Source organism: Tachyglossus aculeatus, chromosome 21, assembly GCF_015852505.1.
Source record: "Tachyglossus aculeatus isolate mTacAcu1 chromosome 21, mTacAcu1.pri, whole genome shotgun sequence".
In the NCBI taxonomy this organism is placed as follows: Eukaryota; Metazoa; Chordata; class Mammalia; order Monotremata; family Tachyglossidae; genus Tachyglossus; species Tachyglossus aculeatus.
In genome coordinates, this window is record NC_052086.1 from 46,359,350 (window position 1) to 46,383,759 (window position 24,410).

The 24,410-nt window shown below is 51.4% G+C and overlaps 1 protein-coding gene across 1 annotated transcript; it reads left to right on the top strand.

Annotated features, from left to right (window-relative positions):
* The first annotated feature begins 3,802 nt into the window (after positions 1 to 3,802).
* On the top strand, positions 3,803 to 19,678 carry AMDHD2 (amidohydrolase domain containing 2). Its single transcript, XM_038762259.1, has 11 exons — positions 3,803 to 3,970; positions 4,733 to 4,869; positions 5,011 to 5,150; positions 14,932 to 14,986; positions 15,442 to 15,654; positions 16,785 to 16,873; positions 17,046 to 17,190; positions 17,288 to 17,395; positions 18,116 to 18,184; positions 18,421 to 18,522; positions 18,706 to 19,678. Exons 1-11 carry the CDS (start codon positions 3,888 to 3,890, stop codon positions 18,792 to 18,794), a joined length of 1,230 nt encoding a protein of 409 aa, XP_038618187.1. The 5' UTR covers positions 3,803 to 3,887; the 3' UTR covers positions 18,795 to 19,678.
* The last annotated feature ends 4,732 nt before the right edge of the window (positions 19,679 to 24,410 follow it).

The following is a 24,410-nucleotide window of genomic DNA, read 5'->3' on the forward strand; positions in this document are numbered from 1 at the left end:
TAGACTGGAAGCTCCTTGTAGGCAAGGATCACTTCTACCAACTCTGTTATAATACATTTTCCCATGGGCTTAGTCCAGTGCTCTGCACAGACCGAGTGCTCAACCAATCAAGGATATTTATTTAGTGCTTGTTACATGCAGAGCACTGAACTGCTTTGGAAAGTACAGGACGACAATTAGCAGACATGTTCCCTGCCCATAATGGGCTTAGAGTCTAGAGGGCGAGTCAGACATTAATATAAATAATGTATAATATGTAATTTAAAGGTATGTACAGTACAGTGACCGGCACACAGTAAGCACTTAACTACCATGATTATTACAGAAGTCCTGTGCAGTTGGGGCAAATATCAAATGCCCAAAGGTCATAGATAAAAGTGCCTAGATGACACAGAAGGGAGAGCAAGCTGGGATAAAGAGAGCTTAATCTGGAAGGCCTCTTGGAGGAGATGTGTCAATAATTTTTTTTTTAATTTTGGTGGCATTTATTAAGCGCTTACTATGTGCAAAGCACTGTTCTAAGCGCTGGGGAGGTTGATCAAGTTGTCCCACGGGGGAGCCCACAGTCTTAATCCCCATTTTACAGATGAGGTAACTGAGGCCCAGAGAAGTCAAGTGACTTGCCCAAAGTCACACAGCTGACAGTGGCGGAGCTGGGATTTGAACCCATGACCTCTGACTCCAAAGCCCGTGCCCTCTCCACTGAGCCAACGCTGCTTCTCTAATGCTTTAAAGGTGAGGAGAGTGCTGCTCTGGTGTAAATACGTGGATTATTTTGGAGACACGGAGAAGTTAAGTGACACGTCCAAGGTCCTACAGCAGCTAAAGGGCTCGTATTTTGGAGACACGGAGAAGTTAAGTGACACGTCCAAGGGCGTACAGCAGCCAAAGGGCTCGAGTTGGCTGAAGGGATGCTACGGCTCAGGGTACTGGAAAATGAATCGGGGAAATCCAGGGGCTCTGGAGTGGGGGTGGGGGGGGTGACCTGGATGGGGGTCCAAGCAGTCTGTGGACAGGATTCGGCCTCCCCAAACTCCTCCTTCTCCCCCCTCCTCCCATTAAACTTTATTGCCTCGCACTCTGAAACTCCAAGCCTGTCAAGCCCGGGTTGTACATTCATGCACAATATGACGGTCATCAGCATTTTACTTGTCTTAACCGCCCTGCAGCCCTGCCCCTTCCCGCAGTCTTATCGGCTGTGGCCTCTGCCCTCCCTGTCCCCTGCTCCCGGCTGCGCTCCGAAACAGGTACCGAGGCCCCTTCGGGCCGGGATGGGATGGGATGGGGGGCGGGGGACAATCCGCATCCCCGACCTTCAAACGCAGGTCCTGGGGGGGGGGGGGGAGGGAGGAAGGGGAGGGCAGTCCCACTAGAGCCCCGTCGCTCCCCAGTCCAGCCCCCCCACCCCAACCCCGTTAATTAATTAATGATGGCATTTATTAGACTATCTTTCAGACTGTGAGCCCACTGTTGGGTAGGGACTGTCTCTATATGTTGCCAACTTGTACTTCCCAAGCGCTTAGTACAGTGCTCTGCACACAGTAAGCGCTCAATAAATACGATTGATTGATTTATTAAGCACTTACTATGTGCAAAGCACTGTTCTAAGAGCTGGGGGGATGCAAGGTCATGAGGTTGTCCCACCTGGGGGCTCACAGTCTTCATCCCCATTTGACAGATGAGGGAACCGAGGCCCAGAGAAGTGAAGTGACTTGCCCAAAGTCACACAGCTGACAAGTGGCGGAGCTGGAATTTGACTCCAAAGCCCATGCTCTTTTCCACTGAGCCACGCTGCTTCTCCCCGGAGCCCCCGCCCCAGCCCCCTTCTGGAGGGCTCCCCTCCGCTCCGGGGCAATCAATCAATCAATCGTATTTATTGAGCATTTACTGTGTGCAGAGCACTGTACTAAGCGCTTGGGAAGTCCAAGTTGGCAACATATAGAGACGGTCCCTACCCAACAGCGGGCTCACAGTCTAGAAGGGGGAGACAGACAACGAAACAAAACATAGTCACAAAATAGAATAAATAGAATAGTCAATATGTACAAGTAAAACAAATAGAGCAATAAATCTGCACAAACATATATACAGGGGCTGTGGGGAGGGGGGAGGGGGAGAGGAAGGAAGGGGCTCAGTCTGGGAAGGCCTCCTGGAGGAGGTGAGCTGTCAGTAGGGCCTTGAAGGGAGGAAGAGAGCTAGCTTGGCGGATGGGCAGAGGAAGGGCATTCCAGGCCCGGGGGAGGACGTGGGCCGGGGGTCGACGGCGGGACAGGTGAGAACGAGGCTCAGTGAGGAGGTGAGCGGCAGGGGAGCGGAGGGTGCGGGCTGGGCTGGAGAAGGAGAGAAGGGAGGTGAGGGAGGAGGGGCGACGTGATGGAACTGTTGGGTAGGGACCGTCTCTGTAAGTTGCCAACTTGTACTTCCCAAGCGCTTAGTCCAGTGCTCTGCACACAGTAAGCGCTCAATAAATCATCATCAATCGTATTTATTGAGCGCTTACTATGTGCAGAGCACTGCACTAAGCGCTTGGGAAGTACAAATTGGCAACATATAGAAAGAGTCCCTACCCAACAGTGGGCTCACAGCCTAAAAGGGGGAGACAGAGAACAAGACCAAACATACTAACAAAATAAAATAAATAGAATAGATATGTACAAATAAAATAAATAAATCATCAATCGTATTTATTGAGCGCTTACTATGTGCAGAGCACTGTACTAAGCGCTTGGGAAGTACAAATTGGAAACATATAGAGACAGTCCCTACCCAACAGTGGGCTCACAGTCTAAAAGGGGGAGACAGAGAACAAAACCAAACATACTAACAAAATAAAAAAAATAGAATAGATATGTACAAATAAAATAAATAAATAAATAAATAAATAGAGTAATAAACATGTACAAACATTTATACATATATACAGGTGCTGTGGGGAAGGGAAGGAGGTAAGATGGGGGGATGGAGAGGGGGACGAGGGGGAGAGGAAGGAAGGGGTTCAGTCTGGGAAGCCCTCCTGGAGGAGGTGAGCTCTCAGCAGGGCCTTGAAGGGAGAAAGAGAGCTAGCTTGGCGGATGGGCAGAGGGATTGGGGGCATTCCAGGCCCGGGGGAGGACGTGGGCCGGGGGGTCGATGGCGGGACAGGCGAGAGCGAGGTACGGGGAGGAGATTAGCGGCGGAGGAGCGGAGGGTGCGGGCTGGGCTGGAGAAGGACAGAAGGGAGGTGAGGTAGGAGGGGGCGAGGGGATGGACAGCCTTGAAACCGAGGGTGAGGAGTTTCTGCCTGATGCGCAGATTGATTGGTAGCCACTGGAGATTTTTGAGGAGGGGAGTGACATGGCCAAAGCGTTTCTGGACAAAGATAATCCGGGCAGCAGCATGAAGCACCTTCAATCAATCAATCAATCAATCGTATTTATTGAGCACTTACTGTGTGCAGAGCACTGTACTAAGCGCTTGGGAAGTACAAGTTGGCAACATATAGAGACGGTCCCTCGTCAGCTGCCTCGGCGCCCCCAAGCGCAGCCCACCCGCCTCACTTCCCGGGCCGTTCCGGCCTCGCGGGCGCCCCCTCCCGGCCTCCCCCGATATGTCCCCGCCCCTTTCCGAGCGGCGGGCGCTCATTGGGCCGCGCGGAAAGGGGGCGTGGCCCGGGCCGGGTCACGTGGCCGGAGGGATGGAGGGAGCCCCGCCCCCGGTCAGCTGAGGAGCGGGGTCACGTGACGGCGCTGCGGCGGCGGGCGGCGGTCGACCGATCAATCAGTCGTACTTATTGAGCGCTCACTGCGTGCAGAGCACTGTACTGAGCGCTTGGGAAGTGCAAGTCGGCAACATAGGGAGACGGTCCCCACCCAACAGTGGGTGGGGCGCCCCCTGCCGCCCTCCCCAGGATGCCGGCCGACGCGCCCGTGATGGACGCCCACATCGTCCAGTTCATCAACTGCAGGATCCTAAGGGACCACGCGCTGCTCAGGTCCGGACGGGGCCCGGGGTGGGGGGGGAGGGCGGGCGCCACCAGAAGAGATCGATCAACCAATCAATCAATCAATCGTATTTAGGGAGCGCTTACTGTGTGCAGAGCACTGTGCTACTAATAATAATGTTGGCATTTGTTAAGCGCTTACTATGTGCAAAGTTCTAAGCGCTGGGGAGGTTCCAAGGTGATCAGTTTGCCCCACGGGGGGCTCACCGCATTAATCCCCATTTGACAGTTGAGGTGACTGAGGCACAGAGAAGGTAAGCGACTTGTCCAAAGTCACACAGCTGACCATCGGCGGGATTTGAACCCCTGACCTCTGACCCTAAAGCCCGGGCTCTTTCCACTGAGCCATGCTGAAGTCCAAGTGGGCAGCATCTAGAGGCGGTCAATCAATCGATCGTATTTATGGAGCGCTTACCGTGGGCAGAGCACTGTACTAAGCGCTTGGGAAGTCCAAGTTGGCAACATCTAGAGACGGTCCCTGCCCAACAGTGGGCTCACAGGCTGGGAGGGGAAGACAGAGAACAAAACCAAACTTATTAACAAAATAAAATAAATAGAATAGACATGTACAAGTAAAATAAATAGAGTAATAAATATGTACATATACACAGGGATGCGCAGGGCGGGGGAAGGAGGGTCGGCAGGGGCCCAGGGGTGAGGGGGAGAAGCGCCAAGCTGAGTCGGAGGGCTGACCCCACTCTGCTCGAGGGGCACAGGAAGGAGGTCTGTTCCTGGCTGAGTTCTGCCCTGCAGAGAGGACCTGTGGGTGCGGGGGGGCCGGATCCTGGATCCCGAGAAGCTGTTCTTCGAGGAGAAGGCCTCGGCCGACCGGCAGCTGGATTGTGAGGGCCACATCCTGGCCCCCGGCTTCATCGATGTGCAGATCAATGGTGACCGGGGGAAGCGGGGAGGAAGAGGGGGTGGCTGGGCACTGGGGGGGCGGGGAAGGGGGCAGGGCACGGCATGGGGGCTTGGGCATCGAAGGAAGGGGAGGTGAGGAGGAGGAGGTCACTTTCTGTCTGTGCTTCCAGGTGGCTTTGGGGTGGACTTCTCTCTGGCCAGTGAAGATGTGGGGACAGGCGTTGCCCTGGTTGCCCACAAGATCCTGGCCCACGGGGTCACTTCATTCTGCCCGACCCTGGTCTCTTCTCCACCAGAAGTTTACCACAAGGTGAGGTTGGGGCCGGGTTGGAGCCGGGAAACAGCCGATCACCCGTGACCTTCCACGGGCTGGGGTAGGGGTGGGAACACCAGTCGGGGAAGGGGGGGGCTCTGCAGGCAAGAAGAACAAGGTCCTTGTTGACCCATGCTTCTGCCCGAGAGAGAGTATGGAAGCCCAGCTTCCCATGGGGCTGCAAATGCTACATGGTGCAGGGGTTGGGGGCCAGGAGCCTGTCAAAACCCCCCCCCCTCACCTGCCCCAACACTTAGACACCTCCAGCGTTCCCGGCAAGTCGTAAATGGTTTGGTCAGTTAGATTGGAACCACTTCTGCTTATCTACTCGATCATTCAGTGGAATTTCCTGAGCATCTACTGTGTGTGCAGAGCACTGTACTAAGCACTTGGGATAGGACAGTAAAGTTAGTGCACATTAATTCAATCGTATTTCATTCAATCTTGTTTATTGAGTGCTTACTGTGTGCAGAGCACTGTACTAAGCACTTGGGAGAGGACAGTAAAGTTAGTGCACATTAATTCAGTCATATTTCATTCAATCTTATTGAGTGCTTACTTTGTGCAGAGCACTGTGCTAAGCGCTTAACATGAACCCTGATCTCAGGGAGCTTTCATTCTAGCAGAGACAGTCACTAAAGTAGCCATTGCCCCCTGGGTCCCAGCGGGAAAACATCAGGCAGGGATGAGAGAGGGTGAGCAAGTCACTGGCACTAGAACCAACTCTTCCACATCGAGTCTCCGTTCTGAAGATCCCAACACGGAGGCTTGTCCGTTCTCAATCATTATCCTCAATGTTATTTATTGAGCACTATGTGCAGAGTACTGTAGTAATAATAATAATAATGATGGCATTTATTAAGAGCTTACTATGTGCAAAGCACTGTTCTAAGCGCTGGGGAGGTTACAAGGTGATCAGGTTGTCCCACGTGGGGCTCACTGTCTTCATCCCCATTTTACACATGAGGTAACTGAGGCCCAGAGAAGTGAAGTGACTTGCCCAAAGTCACACAGCTGACAATTGCCAGAGCTGGGATTTGAACCCATGACCTCTGACTCCAGAGCCTGGGCTCTTTCCACTGAGCCACGCTGCTTCTCTGTACCAAGTGATTGAGAGAGTACAGTACAACAGAGTTGGCAGACGTGTTCCCTGCCCACAACAACGTCACAGACAACCCCATCACCATCTTTAATTGTTCTCTCTCAAGCCTCTTTCCCCTCACTGAAAAGCCCTCTCAGGATCCCACTGCCCCCTCCAGCTATCACCTCATTTCACTGCCCCAGCTCATAATAATAATAATAATAATAATCATTCATTCATTCAATCATATTTATTGAGCGCTTACTGTGTGCAGAGCACTGCACTAAGTGCTTGGGAAGTACAAGTTGACAACATATAATAATAATAAGAATAATAAGGATAATAAGAATGGCATTTATTAAGCACTTACTATGTGCAAAGCACTGTTCTAAGCGCTGGGGAGGTTACAAGGTGACCAGGTTGTCCCACGGGGGGCTCACAGTCATAATCCCCATTTTACAGGTGAGGTAACTGAGGCACAGAGAAGTGAAGTGACTTGCCCAAAGTCACACAGCTGACAATTGGTGGAGCCGGGATTTGAACCCATGACCTCTGACTCCAAAGCCCGGGCTCTTTCCACTGAGCCACGTGGGCTCACACTCTAGAAGGGGGAGACAGACAGACAATAAAACAAAACGTGGACAGGTGTCAAGTCATCAGAATAAATAGAAATAACGCTAGATGCACATCATTAACAAAATAAATAGAATAGTAAATATTTACAAGTAAAATAGAGTAATAAATCTGTACTAATAATAATAATGTTGGCATTTGTTAAGCGCTTACTATGTGCAAAGCACTGTTCTAAGCACTTGGGGGGATACAAAGTGATCAGGTTGTCCCACGTGGGGCTCACAGTCTTAATCCCCATTTTACAGATGAGGTAACTGAGGCTCAGAGAAGTTAAGTGACTTGCCCAAGGTCACACAGCAGACATGTGGCAGAGCTGGGATTCGAACCCATGACCTCTGACTCCAAAGCCCGTGCTCTTTCCACTGAGCCACGTGCTGTGGGGAGGGGAAGGAGGTAGGGCAGGGGGATGAGGAAGAGGAGAGGAAAAGGGGGGCTCAGTCTGGGAAGGCCTCCTGGAGGAAGTGAGCTCTCAGTAGGGATTTGAAGGGAGGAAGAGAGCTAGCTTGGCGGATGTGCGGAGGGATTGGGGGCATTCCAGGCCAGGGAGAGGATGTGGGCCGGGGGTCGACGGTGGGACAGGCAAGAACGAGGCGCAGTGAGGAGGTTAGCGGCAGAGGAGCGGAGGGTGCGGGCTGGGCTGGAGAAGGAGAGAAGGGAGGGGGATTCAAGTGCTGTCTGCTAAACACTGAGTGGAAGACACAGAAGAATCAGATCAGACACATGCCTACCCCACTTAGGACTCACAGTCTAAGGGGAAGGGAGAAGCCGCATGGCCTAATGGAAATTCCAAGCCCAAGCCTGGGAGTCAGAGAACCAGGATTACCATTGCTACTCTGCCACTTGCCTGCTGGGTGACCCTTAGTAAGTCACTTCACTTCTCTGGGCCTTAGTTAGCTCATCTGTAAAAAGGAGATTAAGACTGTAAACCCCCTGTGGGACAGGGATTGGGCCCAACCTGATTAGTTTGTACCTACTCCAGCACTCAGTACAGTGCCTGGCACATAGTAAGCTCCTGATAAATGCAGGATTACCATTGCTACTCTGCCATTTTCCTGCTGGGTGACCTTAGTAAGTCACTTCACTTCTCTGGGCCTTAGCTCATCTGTAAAAAGGAGATTAAGACTGTAAACCCCCTGTGGGACAGGGATTGGGCCCAACCTGATTAGTTTGTACCTACTCCAGCACTCAGTACAGTGCCCGGCACATAGTAAGCTCCTACTAAATGCCATTAGACTTTTAGACTGTGAGCCCACTGTTGGGTAGGGACTGTCTCTATATGTTGCCAATTTGTACTTCCCAAGCGCTTAGTACAGTGCTCTGCACATAGTAAGGGCTCAATAAATACGATTGATGATTTAAAAAAAAAACAAAAAAAAAAGGTATTTAACCCCCAACTTTACCGATAAGGAAACTGAAGCCCAGAGAAATGAAGTGGCCTGCCCCAAGTCATCATCATCATCATCAATCGTATTTATTGAGCGCTTACTATGTGCAAAGCACTGTACTAAGCGCTTGGGAAGTACAAATTGGCAACATAGAGAGACAGTCCCTACCCAACAGTGGGCTCACAGTCTAAAAGTCATACAGCAGGCAACGTGCTAGAGCTGGGATAAGAACCCAGGTCTCCTGATTCCTACCTCTGTGCTCTTTCCACAAGACCATCTGCTTCTTCAGGTTTCTCAGATGGATTACGTGCTAATCTATCAATAGTATTTATTGCGCATTTCTCTGAGCAGAACACTATACTAAGTGCTTAGGAGAGTTCAGCGGAATTAGGAAACCCGATCCCTGCCCTCAAGGACCTTCCAATGTAGTGGGAGTGATAGACACTGAAATCAATTATAGATAGGGAGTGGTGACAGTCTAAGTAGAAGCAGTGTGGCGTAATGGATATAGAGCATGAGCCTGGGGGTCAGAAGGTCATGGGTTCTAATCCTGGCTCTGTCACTTGTCCACCGTGTGACCTTGGACAAGTCACTTAACTTCTCTGAGCCTCAGTTATCCTGTCTGTAAAATGGGGATCAAGACTGTGAGCCGCACGTGGGACAGGGACTGCGTCCAATCTGATTTGCTTGTATCCACCCCAGCAATTAGTAATAATAATAACGATGATATTTCTTAAGCTCTGACTATGTCCCAAGCACTGTTCTAAGCACTGGGGTAGATACAAGGTAATCAGGTTGTCCCACATGGGGCTCACAGTCTTAATCCCCATTTTACAGGTGAGGTAACAGAGGCACAGAGAAGTTAAGTGACTTGCCCAAAGTCACACAGCTGACAAGTGGCAGAGCCGGGATTAGAACCCATGACGTGCTCTTTCTGCTAAACCACGCTGCTTCCACTACTAGTAATAATAGTAATAATGTATCTGTAAAGCGCTTACTATGTGCAAAGCACTGTTCTAAGCACTGGAGAGGTTACAAGGTGATGGGATTGTCCCACGGGGGGCTCACAGTTTTAATCCCCATTTTACAGATGAGGGAACTGAGGCACAGAGAAGTTAAGTTAACCAGGGTTCCGGCCCTGGCCAACTCCAGGCCTGCTATGTAATAATAATAATAATAATAATGATAATATTGGTATTTGTTAAGCACTTACTGTGTGCAAAGCACTGTTCTAAGCGCTGGGGTAGATACAAGGTAATCGGGTTGTCCCACGGGGTGCTCCCAGTCTTCATCCCCATTTTGCAGATGAGGGAACTGAGGCCCAGAGAAGTGAGGTGACTCCCCCAAAGTCACACAGCTGACAAGTGGCGGAGCCGGGATTTGAACCCACGACCTCTGACTCCAAAGCCCGGGCTCTTTCCACTGAGCAACACTGCTTCCCTTGTCCCTTGTTGCCAGCTTGTACTTCCCAAGCGCTTAGTACAGTGCTCTGCACACAGTAAGCGCTCAATAAATACGATTGATTGATTGATTGATTGATTAAGTGACTTGCCCAAAGTCACACAGTTGACAGTTGGCGGAGTCGGCATTTGACCCCATGATCTCTGACTCCAAAGCCCCTGCTCTTTCCACTGAGCCACACTGTTTCTCCATAATGATGGTATTTGTTAAGCGCTTGCTATGTGCCAAGCACCGTTCTAAGCGCTGGGGTAGATACAAGATAATCAGGTTGTCCCACACGGGACTCACAGTCTTAATCCCCATTTTACAGATGAGGGAACTGAGGCCCAGAGAAGTTAAGTGACCTGCCCAAAGTCATGCAGCTGACAAGTGGTAGAGGTGGGACCTCTGACTCCTAAACCCGTGCTCTTTCCACTAAGCCACGCTCCTGGCACATAGTAAGCACTTAACAAATACCAAAATTATTATTATGATTATTACATCAGTGAGAGTACCCAGTATTTAGGTGATGGGAAGTGCTGAAGTGACGGTGGGCAGTGAAGGGATGGGAGGGAAGAAGATGAAGCATTGATGAGGGAAGGCCCTCTCTTCTCCCCTCCACTCCTCCTTCCCCAGAGATGTGATTCCAGGAAGGCTTGAAATATGGCGAGAGCAGCAGTCAGCCGGATGTGCGCTTAGTACAGTGCTCTGCACACAGTAAGCGCTCAATAAATACGATTGATGATGATGATGATGTGCGGAGAGAGGGAGTTCCAGACGGAGGTAGGGGGTGTGCAAGCAGTGTGTCACAGGAGAGACGAGGATTGGGGCACCCTGAGTAGGTTGCTTTGAGAGGAGTAAATTGTACAGGCTGGGGTGTGGTGAGAGAAGAGAGGACTTATATTCATATCTTTAAATAATGTATTATAAATAATTTATTCATGTTAATGCCTGCCTTCCCCTTTTGACTGGAAGCTTGCTGTGGGCAGGGAACGTGACCGCTAATTCTGTTCTGTGCTTAGTACAGTGCTCTGCACAGAGTAAGTGCTCAATAAACATGATTGATTGAGCACTTAGTACAGTGCTCTGCACTTAGTAAGCGCTCAATAAATATGATTGGTAAGTAGGATGGAGAATGTCAGTAAAGTGAGTCTTGCCCTCAAGAAACTTACGGTATAGTGGGAGAGAGTTGAATCAATCAATCAATCAATCGTATTTATTGAGCGCTTACTGTGTGCAGAGCACTGCACTAAGCGCTTGGGAAGTACAAGTTGGCAGTTGAAGGAGTGAGTGCCTTAGAGCTGAAGATCTGGAGTGTTGATTTGATAGAGAGAGGAGCCCCACAGCACTTATGTGCATACCTTGTATGTTATTGTAAATTATTTATTTATATTAATGTTTGTCTCCACCTCTAGCCTGTAAGCTCATTGTGGGCAGGGAACATGCCTAACAACTCTTTCGCAGTGTACTCTCCCAAGCGCTTAGTGCTCAAATAGTGCTCAAACAGTGCTCAAATAATACCGTGGATGATGATGATGACTGATGATTGAGACAACCTTGGGAGGATTTTGAAGAGTTGGGGGAGGTATTATCTGCCTCCTCTCTGACTTCTCCCCCAGCTCCCCTCTTAAGCTGTGGCCCCCTTTGCTCCATCGACACCACCCTCTCCAAGGTCTCTGATGACCGTCTCATAGCCAAGTCCAAGGGGCTCCATTCCGTCCTCCTCAGTCTCTCGGCCCCCTTTCTCCTGAAAACCCTGTCCAGCCATGGTTTCACCCACAAAGTCCTCACCTGGCTTTCCTCCTACTTCACCAACTGCACCTTCTCCAGCACCTTTCTGGATTCTCCCCCATTCCTCATCTGCCTATTTATTTTTAAATATTACTCTATTTATTTATTTATTTTACCTGTACATATCTATTCTATTTATTTTATTTTGTTAGTATGTTTGGTTTTGTCTCCCCATTTTAGACTGTGAGCCCACTGTTGGGTAGGGACTGTCTCTATATGTTGCCAATTTGTACTTCCCAAGTGCTTAGTACAGTGCTCTGCACACAGTAAGCGCTCAACAAATACGATTGATGATGATGATGATCTGCCAACTGTGGGGACCCCACAAGCCTCTGTCCTGGATCCCTTTCCCATCTTCTTCCCAAAAGCTCATCTCCTCCTGGAAGCGTTCCCTGATGGTTTTCCACCACTCCTGGCTTGCTCCTCCCAGCCCCATCCCCCTTAACACTGATGACCATGAGCCCGTCTTCAATCAATCAATTGATCAATTGTATTTCAGCACCAATAAATGTCTGTGTCCCTCTCATTGATTCTTTCTTTCCTTACTCTCGCTACTCCTTTAAGCATTTGATATTCACCCTACCCCCACAGCACTCTTGGCAGTATCAATAATTTATTTTAAGGTCTATCTCCTCCTCTAGATTGTAAGCTCCTTGTAGGCAGGGAGCGGGTCCCCCAAGTGCTTAGTACAGTGCTCTACATGCAGTAAGTGCTCAACAAATACCATTGATTGATTAATTACTCTAGGTGTATCTTTGATTTTCATCCCATTCCCGTGAATTGAAAATAATTTCCAGCCCTTTGTTTTCCCTACTAGAATGTAAGCTCTTTGAAGGTAGGGAACATGTCTCTACCCTCCGCTGTGCTCCACACTCAGTAGGTGCTCACTGGGCTTGCTACTGGCTGATTCCTAGCCACTTGGCCAGGTAGCCTTCTTTTGGGCTTTCCCCTTTCAGGTCTTTCTGGAGGCAGTGTGGCCTAGTGGAAAGATCCCTGGGCTCGGAGTTGGGTGATCTGAGTTCTAGTCCCAGCTCTGCTCCTGGCCTCAAGCCAGGCACGGAACCTCTCTGGACCTCAGTCTCTTCCTCTGTGAAATGCTGAAAAGATCGCTTCTGTCCCTCCCTCTCCAATTGTGAACCCTATGGGAGACAGGGACTGTGTCCAACCTGATTACCTTGGAACTGCCCCAGCACTGAACTCAAAAACAATAGTGAAAATTGTGGAATTTAAGTGCTTACTATGTGCCAAGCACTGTACTAAGCGCTGGGGTAGATACAGGATAATCAGGTCCCACCTCGGGTTCAAGGCCTATGTAGGAGGGAGAACGGGTATTGAATCTCCATTTTGCAGATGATGAAACTGAGGCACAGAGAAGTGAAATAACTTGCCCAAGGTCACACAGCAGGCACGAGGTAGAGCTGTGATTAGACTCCAAATCCTCTGACCCCCTGGACCGTTCTTTTTCCATTAGGGAATGCCGCTTCTCAGTGCTGGGATTAGGGAGTTGGGCCAAGTTCCCCCTCTTTTCAGGCTACGACTCTCTTTGCGCTAGTGTCCTGCAAGCCCAAAGCTAGTGAGAATTTATTCATTCATTCATTCAATCGTATTTATTGACTGCTTACTGTGTGCAGAGCACTGTACTAACCACTTGGGAAGTACAAATAAGCAACATATAGAGACGGTCCCCTCCCAACAACGGGCTCACAGTCTAAAAGGGGGAGACAGACAACAAAACAAGTAGACAGGTGTTAATACCATCAGAATAAATAGAATTATAGCTATATACACGTCATTAATAAGATAGAGTAGTAAATATGTACAAATAAAATAGAGTAATAAATATGTACAAATACAAATATATACAAGTGCTGTGGGGGGAGGAAGAGGGCAGGGGATGGGCAGTGGGGAGGAGGAGAGGAAAAAGTGGGGGACTCAGTCTGGTAAGGCTTCCTGGAGGAGGTGAGCTCTCAGTAGGGCTTTGAAGGGAGGAAGAGAGCTAGTTTAGCAGATGTGTGGAGGGGGGGCATTCCAGGCCAGAGGTAGGACATGGGGGTCGACGGCGGGACAGGAGAGAATGAGGCTCAGTGAGGAGGTTAGCGGCAGAGGAGAGGAGTGTGTGGGCTGGGCTGGAGAAGGAGAGAAGGGAAGTGAGGTAGGAGGGGGTGAGGGGATGGACAGCCTTGAAGCCGAGAGTGAGGAGTTCTTGCTTGATTCAAAGGTTGATAGGCAACCACTGGAGATTTTTGAGGAGGGGAGTAACATGCCCAGAGCGTTTCTGTACAAAGATATTCCGGGCAGCAGAGTGAAGTATAGACTGAAGCGGGGAAAGACAGGTGGATGGGAGATCAGAAAGGAGGCTGTTGCAGGTATCCAGTCGGAATAGGATGAGAGATTGAACCAGCAAAGTAGCAGTTTGAATGGAGAGGAAAGGGCGGACTTTGAGGTTGTGGAGGTGAGACCAGTGGGTTTTGGTGACAGATTGGTTGTGTGGGGTGAAAGAGAGAGGAGTCGAGGATGACACCAAGGTTGCAACGGGCTTGTGAGATGGGAAGGATGGTAGTGCCGTCTACAGTGATGGGAGAGGACAGGGTTTTGGAGGGAAGATAAGGAGCTCAGTCTTGGACATGTTGAGTTTTAGATGACGGGCAGACATCCAGATGGAGATGTCCTGAAGGCAGGAGGAGATACGAGCCTGGAGGGAGGGAGAGAGAACAGGGGTGGAGATGTAGATTTGGGTGTCATCAGCGTAGAGATGATAGTTGAAGCCGTGGGAGCGAATGAGTTCACCAAGGGAGTGAGTGTAGATAGAGAACAGAAGGGGACTAAGAACTTACCCTTGAGGAACCCCTCTAGTAAGGGGTTGGGAGGGGGAGGAAGAGCCTGCAAAGGAGACTGAGAGTGAATGGCTGGAGAGGTAAGAGGGGAACCAGGAGAGGGTGGAGTCTGTGAAGCCATGGTTGGATAGCGTGTTGAGGAGAAGGTGGTGGTCCACAGTCGAAGGTATTTGAGAGGTCAGGGAGGATTAGAATAGAGTAGGAGCCATTGGATTTGGCAAGAAGGACAGAATAACAATTACAGTAATAATAGTGGTATTTAAGTGCTTACTATGTTTCAAGCACTGTACTAAGCTCTGGGGTAGATGCAAGCTAACCAGGTCAGGCTCAGTCCCTGTCCCCCTTAGGGCTCACAGTCTAAGTAGGAGGGAGAACAAGACATTCAGTCCCCAACTTTACAGATGAGGAAACAGGCCCAGCGAAGTGACGTGTCCAAAGTCCCATGAGCCAGGATTAGAGCCTAGATCTTCTGACTCCCGGTCCTGGGCTCTTTCCACGAGACTGTGGTGCTTTCTCAAAGTTCCCCTGGGAGGGTGGGCACTCATGGACAGGAGAGCTGACCCTGGTGGTGGTAATTGCCCATCCCTGTCGCCCTCCCCACCCCCAACCTCCAGGTGCTTCCTCAGATCCAGGTGAGCCGCGGCGGCCCCCACGGGGCAGGGGTCCTTGGTGAGTGGCAGCGAACCCCTCTGTTCCTCCTCCTCCCTCAGCCCCCTCTCACGTCTCCCTCTTCGGAGATCCTCCTCCTCCTCTGGAGCAGAAATGGCCTGAGGGCTGGGGATGGGGCTCCTCCTCTGGAACTTTCCAAGGTGTGTCATCCACAGGGGGTGCTCCATAAATAGCATTTCTGCTCCTCCCCCTCTCCTGCTGCAGCTCCTCACATTCCTTAGTCAATCAGTCATATTTATTGAGCGCTTACTGTGTGCAAAGCACTGCAGTCATTCAATTGTATTTATTAGTGCTTATTGTGTGTAGAGCACTGTACTAAGTGCTTGGGGAGTTGGTAGGCGTGTTGCTTGACCACAGTGTCCTTCTGGTCTAGATGGGGAAGCCTTCCCTCTGTCCTTTCTGGGGCCGAGCTGGCCTGGCCTCCTGGCGCCCCACCTTCTCCCTCCCTCCCGCAGGAGTGCACCTGGAAGGGCCGTTCATCAGCCGGGAAAAGCGGGGTGCGCACCCCGAGTCCTGCCTCCGCTCCTTCACCCGTGGGGCCCTCCAGGATGTGCTGGCCACCTATGGAAAGCTGGATTCGGTCCGCATCGTCACCCTGGCCCCCGAGCTCAACCGCAGTGGAGAGGTCATCCGTGCGCTGACCAACCACGGAGTCTGCGTCTCCCTTGGTAACCGGCAGGGACTGGGTGGGGGTGGGCCAGTCTCCTTTGGTGATGGGCAGGGACTGGATAATAATAATAATAATAATAATGGCATTTGTTAAGCACTTACTATGTGCAGAGCACTGTTCTAAGTGCTGGTGAGGATACAAGGTGATCAAGTTGTCCCATGCGGGGCTCACAGTCTTAATCCCCATTTTACAGATGAGGTAACTGAGGCGCAGAGAAGTTAAGTGACTTGCCCAAGGTCGCACAGCAGACATGTGGCGGAGTCGGGATTTTAACCCATGACCTCTGACTCCAAAGCCCGGGCTCTTTCCACTGAGCCACACTCCTTCTCGCTTGGTAACCGGCAGGGACTGGATGTGGGTGGGCCAGTCCCCCTCGGTAACAGGCGATGATTTGCGGGGCGCCTGAGGCTGCCTTGGGGACCACTTCCCTTTTCATTCATTCATTCGTATTTATTGAGCGCTCACTGTGTGCAGAACACTGTACTAAGCGCTTGGGAAGTACAAGTTGGCAACATATAGAAACAGTCCCTACCCAACAACGGGCTCACAGTCTAGAAGGGGGAGACAGACAACAAAATAAAACATGTGGACAGGCGTCAAGTCATCAGAATAAATAGAAGTAAAGCTAGATGCACATCATCAACAAAATAAATAGAATAGTGAATATGTACAAGCAAAATAAATAGAGAAGCAGCGTGGCTCAGAGGAAAGAGCACGGGCTTGGGAGTCAGAGGTCATGGGTTCTAATCCCGGCTCCGCCACCTGTCAGCTGTGTGACTTTGGGCAAGTCACTTCACTTCTCTGTGCCTCAGTTCCCTCATCTGGAAAATGGGGATTAAGACCGTGAGCCCCATGTGGGACAACCTGATGACCTTGTATCCCCCCAGCACTTAGAACAGTGCTTGGTATATAGTAAGCGCTTAACAAATGTTATTATTATTATTATGGCATTCTTGGAAGGCAAGTTGGGCGGGGTGGGAGGATCAGAGCCTCAGGACCAACCCCAGGATGAGTGGTGGAGCTGGTAGGGTTGGATTTTCCCCAGCTGGGGGAGGAGGAAGTGCAGACTTGTCTGTCTCCCTGAAAGTCCCCCCACCCCGACCCCACCCCCCGCAACCCCAACCCCAGGTCACTCCGTGGCAAACCTGCGTGAGGCAGAGGAGGCTGTGCTGCAGGGAGCTTCCTTCATCACCCACCTCTTCAACGCCATGCTACCCGTGAGTAACCTCCGCTGACCATTCCATCCCCCCACCCCCCCCCACCCCGGATTGTCCTGTTGGAGCTTTACCCTCCCCAGGGTCTCCCTAAGCCCCCGGGTGTCTCCCCCTCCCCCTCCCCCGTCCCATCCGTGGGGTCCCCCCAACCCTGCCTGTTGGGTCTCTGTGCCAGTTCCACCACCGAGACCCTGGCATCGTGGGGCTGCTGACCAGTGAGCGGATCCCTGCCGGGAGGCAGGTGTTCTACGGCATGATCGCGGATGGAGTCCATACCAACCCTGCAGCCCTGCGCATCGCCCACCGTGCTGACCCCCAGGGTGAGGGCCGCCTGCCGGGTGGAGGAGGGCTAGGGGGCAGGGCACAGGGGGAAGTCGGGGGACCCGCTGACTGGGGCTGGGCGTGTCCCCCGCCCAGGGCTGGTGTTGGTGACAGATGCCATCCAGGCCATGGGTCTGGGCAATGGACGCCACACGCTGGGCCAGCAAGTGGTTGAAGTGGACGGACTGACCGCCTTTGTAGCTGGTGAGAAGGCTGGGGTGGTGGGGAGGAAGGGGATGGGGTTCGGCCGGTGGGTTGTGGGGAGCAGGGGCGTTTGCGGCCAGGTGTCCTGTTGGGCTGCCTCTTCTCTCTGTCAGTCAGTCAATCAAATTTATTGAGCACTTACTGTGTGCAGAACACTGTACTAAGCGCTTAGGAGAGTGCAGTGCACAATAAAAAAAGACAAATTCCCTGCCCACAGTGAGCTTACAGTCCAGAAGAGAAGCTGCGCAGCCTAGGGTGAAAGTCCCTCCCACTTGGACTGTGACGCCCATGTGGGACAGGGGCTGGACCTACCCAATTATCTTGTATCTATCCCAGCACTTAGTTCAGTGCTTGGCAGATAGTAAGAGCTTAACAAATACCGTAGTGATGATGATTATTGTTGTATTTTGGGGACCAGGTGATGTACCTTGAGGAAACTGGACCTATCTCTTCTCCCACAGTCTGTCCTCCTTTTCTCCCCCCAACTTGTCCTGTTCTTTTGTTTTTTATTTTTTTTAACGGTATCTGTTAAGCATGTACTCTGTATCAAGCTCTGTTCTTGGTGCTCGGCTAAAATAAAGTTAATCAGATCGAATACAGTCCTTGCCCCACACGGGGCTCACAGTCTTAAGAAGGACTGTTTCCCCCCTGCCACTCCCCTTCCTCCTCCTGCTTCCTTACCCTAAACTGATCCCTCCCCCATCCCATTCCCACCCCCAGGCACGAAGACATTGAGCGGCAGTGTAGCCACCATGGACGCCTGCGTGCGCCATTTCCGGGAGGCCTCAGGTGAGCTGGGCGTCTCTGGGAACTGAGGGAGGGGCAGGCGGCTCGGAGCTCCTGCCCCTGCCTGTCGAGTCTCGCTCAGTACAGTGTTCCGGACCCATGATCCTCTGCACTCAGTACACACTGCTGGTTGATTTGGGATGAGTGGCAGGGGTGGTGTGCGTGGGGGGGGCACTGGCGGCGGGCCGGTGCAGGGGCTGGGAAGCCCAGCCCAGCGGGGTCTCCCCTCCTCCCCGCAGGTTGCAGCGTGGAGATGGCGCTGGAGGCTGCATCGCTGCACCCTGCCCAACTGCTCGGCATCGAGAAGCAAAAAGGGACCTTAGACTATGGCTCCGATGCAGGTAGAGCCGGGGGGCTGCGGGGTGGGGGGAGCAGGCCTCGGGGCAGGGGGGCATTGAGAGGCACTGATGGGATGGGTGGGAGATGTGCTCTGCAGTGGTGTTGGACAGCGAAGGGGCCTTCTGTCATCATCCCTCCAGCCGCCCATCATCACTCCTCTGGTCCCCCATCTTTTACCCTCCCAGATTTCGTCATGCTGGATGACTCCCTGCATGTCCAAGCGACTTACATCGCCGGGGAGCTGGTCTGGAGAGCTGGTGAATCTGCTCGGTGACGCTGCTGTAGAAAGTCTCGCCCCCTGCCCCTCCTCCTGCCCCTCCTCCACACACATACATACATGTGACTCCGCCACACCCGCCACAGGATCGGGGGTGATGAGAGGAAACACCGAGTGGCCGGACCACCCCACAATGGACCACTGTGCCACTCCATTGCACAGGTGCTGGGACCTGATCCTCCTCTCCCAGAGGATCATGGGATTAGAGGCTTCAGGCTGGACCACCCATCCCTTCCAACTGGTATGAATGAGACCTTCTTCCCTTCCCAGAAACCCCCTCCGCAACTGTCCATCCTTCCTTCCCTACTCCATTCTCCAGTCCCATCCAGCCCTCTGGCCCCAGGAGAGCTTGGATGGTGGGTTCCAAGCTGGACTGTTTTCCCGGTTGCCCAGGCCACTGGGAGCCAGGATTGGGGCCGGGGAACTGAAGCCAACACCACCCCAGGACTACTCTCCCTATCCCTGGCTTCTGCTCAGCAGCTCTGCCTCATCCCAAAACACACAAAGGCCAGACTCTTTTGGCCTCCAGCAGTGGGCAGGCAGTCTTCCGCTCTGAACCACCAGGACTGGGGCTGGAGTCGGCTCTCAACTCGGGGAGGGAGAAGTGTCCACATCCCAGAGGGCGGATGGGTGGGCTGCTCCCCTTCCCCCAACTCCTTGTCACTGGGTTGGGGCTTGAGGGATCTGCCTTCCCTCCGGCACCAGCTCAAAACTGGACTCCAGGGGCTGAGCCTGGGCTGGGTCCCCTTTCTCCCTCTGCACTGTCCCTCCCCACGCCCGGGTCTGACCCTCCAATCAAACAAATAAGATGGGAAAAACCGCAGCTTCGGGCTGGGGATCACATCTCCAGCTTCGTTGTTTTCATTGGAAGTTGGGGGCCCAGTTGTCCTTCCCGATTGGAGCTGGGGATGAGTGTCCTGGCGGGGACAAAGTGCTGGCAAACACTGGGTGGTCTGGGGGCGGTGGGGTGGTCAGCAACCAGCTGTTGCCAGGGGACAGGGTCACTGGGGGAATCAATCAATCAATCGTATCTATTGAGTGCTTACTGTGTGCAGAGCACTGTACTAAGCGCTTGGGAAGTACAAGTTGGCAACATACAGAGACAGTCCCTGCCGGAGAAGAGGCCATCGGAAGCAGGTCTCCCTGAGCACCTGGGCGTGTGTTCATGGAGAGAGAGCATGGGTGGAGGGAGTGGGGAGGGGTCAGGTGAGACTTGGAGATTGATCAGTCAGTGGCCTTTAATGAGTGGGTACTTACTGTGGGCAAAATACTGTTCTAAGCTCTGGAGGATATTGAGTAGAGAGTGCAGGCCCTGCCCTCAAGGAGTTCACCATCTAATGGGAGAAGCAAGGGAGACATAGAAATTAACTACAAAAGGTAAGAGCAGGAGGAAGAGTGGAGTTCCAACTGAGGGGCAGCTAGAAAGTGGAAAGGAGGATGAGGATGTGCTGCCATACCAGAGACAACAGTGGCCACAGGGGCTGCACCTGTTCTCCCCGCTGACTGGATGAGAATGTGGATTGGCTCCAAGGAAACCATCCCCACTGTTGGAAGCACAACTCCGGCACAGCCTGTGCTGGTGATGGGATGCTGATTTCCCCTCTCTGCTATTGGTGTCTGAGCAGCACTCCCTCTGAAGGGTGGGGCCAGAGACAGGCCTATAAGGCTCAGTCAAACAATCAGTGATATTCATTGAGCACTCACCGAGTGCAGAGCACTGTTCGAAGTCCTCCAGAGAGTACAACAGTTGTAGAGACGATCCCTGCCCACAAGGAACTATCAGAGTCGAGGCGGAGGCGGATATAAAAATAAATTACAGATGGATCTGTACATATGTTGTGGGGGCAGCCCCCAGACCCTGCCTCCAAACTTCAGACCCTGCATCTGGACCTCAGGCCCTGACTCCATCTCCCAGCCCCCTTCTTAGGTCCTCAGACCCCGCCTCGGACTCCAGGTCCCACCTCCAATCAATCAGCATTTATTGAGTGCTTACTGTGTACAGAACACCATTCTAAGCACTTGGTAGAGTAGAAGCAATATGGTTAGGTAGATAGAGCACAAGCCTGGAAGTCAGAAGGACCTGGGTTCTAATTCTGACTGCCACTTGTCTGCTGTGTGACCCTGAGCAAGTCACTTAACGCCTCTGTGCCTCATTTCCCTCATCTGTAAAATGGGGATTAAGAGTATAATAATAATAATGATGATGACATTTATTAAGCGCTATGTGCAAAGCACTGTTCTAAGCACTGGGGAGGGTACAAGGTGATCAGGTTGTCCCACAGGGGGCTCACTGTCTTAATCCCCATTTTACAGATGAGGTAACTGAGGCCCAGAGAAGTTGTGACTTGCCCAAAGTCACACAGCTGACAATTGGCAGAGTTGGGATTTGAACCCATGACCTCTGACTCCAAAGCCCGTGCTTTTTCAACTGAGCCACGCTGCTTGTCATGGGGTTAATCCCATGAGTATGGGATTAAGCCCCATGTGGGACAGGGACCATGTCCAACCTGATTAGTTTGTATCTACCTCAGTGTTCAAAATCAATCAATCAATTTTATTTGAGTGCTTACTGTGTACAAAGTACTGTACTAAGTGCTTAGGAGGTACAGTACAACAACAAGCAGACACAATCCCTGCCCATAACCAGCTCACTGTCTAGAGAACAGTCTTAAAACTGTGCACTTAAGTGCTTAACAAGTACTGAAAGTATTATTTATTATTAACAATGTAACAGACACATTCCCTGCTCACGATCAGCTTAGAGACTAGAGGGGGAGGCAGACCTTAATATAAATCATTCATTCATTCATTCAATCATATGAAGCGATTGGAAAGTACAATTCAGCAATAAAGACAATCCCTACCCACACCAGGCTTACAGTTTAGACATCAAAATAAATAAACAGGCCTCAATATAAATAGAATTATAGATATGTACACATCAAAACGAGTAAACAAGCAATAGTATAAATAGATTATAGATAGGTACATATATACACAAGTGTGGGGAGGGGAGGGGGTAGAAAAAAGGGAGTGAGTCGGGGTGATGGGAGCTGGAAAAAGGCGAGGCTTGGTCTGGGACAAGGTGAGCCTTCAGTAGGGTTTTGAAGGGACGAGTGTGGTTGTTTGGTGGATGTGAGGAGGGAGGATATTCCAGGCCAGAGGTAGGACTTGGGCCAGGGATCGATGGAGGGACAGGCGAGAACGAGGTACAGTGGGGAGGTTAGCGGCAGAGGAGCGGGGTGTGTGGGCTGGGCTGTAGAAGGAGAGAAGGGAAGTGAGATAAGAGGGGTCAAAGTGATGGGGAGCTTTGAAGCCAATAGTGAATTTTTGCTTGATATGCAGGCTGATAGGCAACCACTGGAGATTTTTGAGGAGGGGGGTGACATGCACAGAACGTTTCTATAGAAAGATAATCGGGGTAGCAGAGCGAAGTTTGGACTGAAGTGGGGAGAGATGGGAGGTTGGGAGGTCAGAAAGGAGGCTGATGCAGTAATCCAGTCGGGATAGGATGAGAGATTGAAGCAGCAAGGTAGCGGTTTGGATGGAAAGGAAGTGGCGGATCTTGGTGATGTTGTGAAGGTGGGACAGACAGGATTTACTGATGGAGTGAATATGGGTTGAATGAGAGAGAGGAGTCAAGGATGACACCAAGGGTGCGGGTTTGTGAGGCAGGAAAGATGGTGGTGCCATCTACAGTGATGGGAAAGTAAAGAAAAGGACAGGGTTTGGGTGGGAAGATACATTCATTCATTCATTCAATCGTATTTATTAAGCACCTATGGTGTACGGAGCACTGTCCTAAGCGCTTGGGAAGTACAAATAGGCAACATATAGAGATAGTCCCTACCCAACAAAGGGCTCACAGTCTAGAAAGGGGAGACAGACAGCAAACCAGTACAACTTGACAGGTGTCAATACCATCAAAATAAATAGAATTATAGCTAGATACACATCATTAATAAAATAGAGAAATAAATATGTACAAATATACACAAGTACTGTGGGGAGGGGAAGGGGGTAGGGGCAGGGTGGGCGATGGGGAGGGGAGGAGACGAAAAGGGGGGCTCAGTCTGGGAAGGTCTCCCGGAGGAGGTGAGCTCTCAGTAGGGCTTTGAAGGGAGGAAGAGAGCTAGTTTTGGCGGGTGTGAGGAGGGAGGGCATTCCAGGCCAGGGGTAGGATGTGGGCCAGGGGTCGACGGCCGGACAGGCAAGAACGAGGCACAGTGAGGAGGTTATGGAATGCCCTCTCTCCACACATCTGCCAAACTAGCACCCTTCCCCATTTCAAAGCCCTGAGAGCTCATCTCCTCCAGGAGGCCTTCCCAGACTGAGCCCCCCTTTTTCCTCTCCTCCTTCTCCTCCCCACCCCATCGCCTCCACTCCCTCCCTATGCCCTGCCCCCATCCCCTCCCCACAGCACTTGTATATATTTGTACAGATCTATTACTCTATTTTATTTGTACATATTTACTATATTTATTTTATTAATGATGTGTATATACCTATAATTCTAATTACTCTGATCGTTTTGACATCTGTCTACTTGTTTTGTTGTCTGTCTCCCCCTTCTAGACTATGAGTCCGTTGTTGGGTAGGGACCGTCTCTATATGTTGTCGATTTGTACTTCCTAGGAGCTTAGTTCAGTGCTCTGCACACAGTAAACGCTCAATAAATACGATTGAATGAATGAATGAGGTTAGTGGCAGAGGAGTGGAGTGTGCAGGCTAGGCTGGAGAAGGAGAGAAGGGAGGTGAGGTAGGAAGGGACGAGGTGATGGAGAGCTTTGAAGCCGAGAGTGAGGAGTTTTTGCTTCATTTGAAGGTTGATAGGCAACCACCGGAGATTTTTAAGGAGGGGAGTGACATGCCCAGAGCGTTTCTGCACAAAGATAATCCGGGCAGCTGAGTGAAGTATAGACTAAAGCATGGAGAGACAGGAGGATGGGTGATCAGAAAGGAGGCTGATGCAGTAATCCAGTCGGGATAGGATGAGAGATTGAACCAGCAAGGTAGAGGTTTGGATGAAGAGGAAAGGGTGGATCTTGGTGATGTTGCAGTGGTGAGACCGGCGGGTTTTGGTGACGGATTGGATGTGTGGGGTGAATGAGAGAGTGGAGTCAAGGATGACACCAAGGTTGCAAGGGGCCTGTGAGACAGGAAGGATGGTAGTGCCGTCTACAGTGAGGGGAAAGTCAGGGAAAGGACAGGGTTTTGGAGGGAAGATAAGGAGCTCAGTCTTGGACATATTGAGTTTTAGATGACGGGCAGACATCCAGATGGAGATGTCCTGAAGGCAGGAGGAGATACGAGTCTGGAGGGAGGGAGAGAGTGCAGGGGTGGAGATGTAGATTTGGGTGTCATCAGTGTAGAGATGATAGTTGAAGCCGTGGGAGCAAATGAGTGCACCAAGGGAGTGAGTATAGATGGAGAACAGAAGGGGACCAAGAACTGACCCTTGAGGAACCCCTACAGTAAGGGGATGGGAGGGGGAGGAGGAGCCTGCGAAGGAGACTGAGAGTGAACACCGGGAGAGATAAGAGGAGAACCAGGAAAGGAAGGAGTCTGTGAAGCCAAGGTTGGATAGTGTTGAGGAGAAAGGGGTGGTCCACA

Bases quoted from the DNA above. Each gene is read 5' to 3' on its own strand.
- AMDHD2 (XM_038762259.1), top strand. From the start codon at position 3,888: ATGCCGGCCGACGCGCCCGTGATGGACGCCCACATCGTCCAGTTCATC. The intron at 5,151-14,931 runs GTGAGGTTGGGG...CCCAACCTCCAG, and splicing joins CACCAGAAGTTTACCACAAG to GTGCTTCCTCAGATCCAGGT. The intron at 17,396-18,115 runs GTGAGAAGGCTG...TCCCACCCCCAG, and splicing joins ACTGACCGCCTTTGTAGCTG to GCACGAAGACATTGAGCGGC.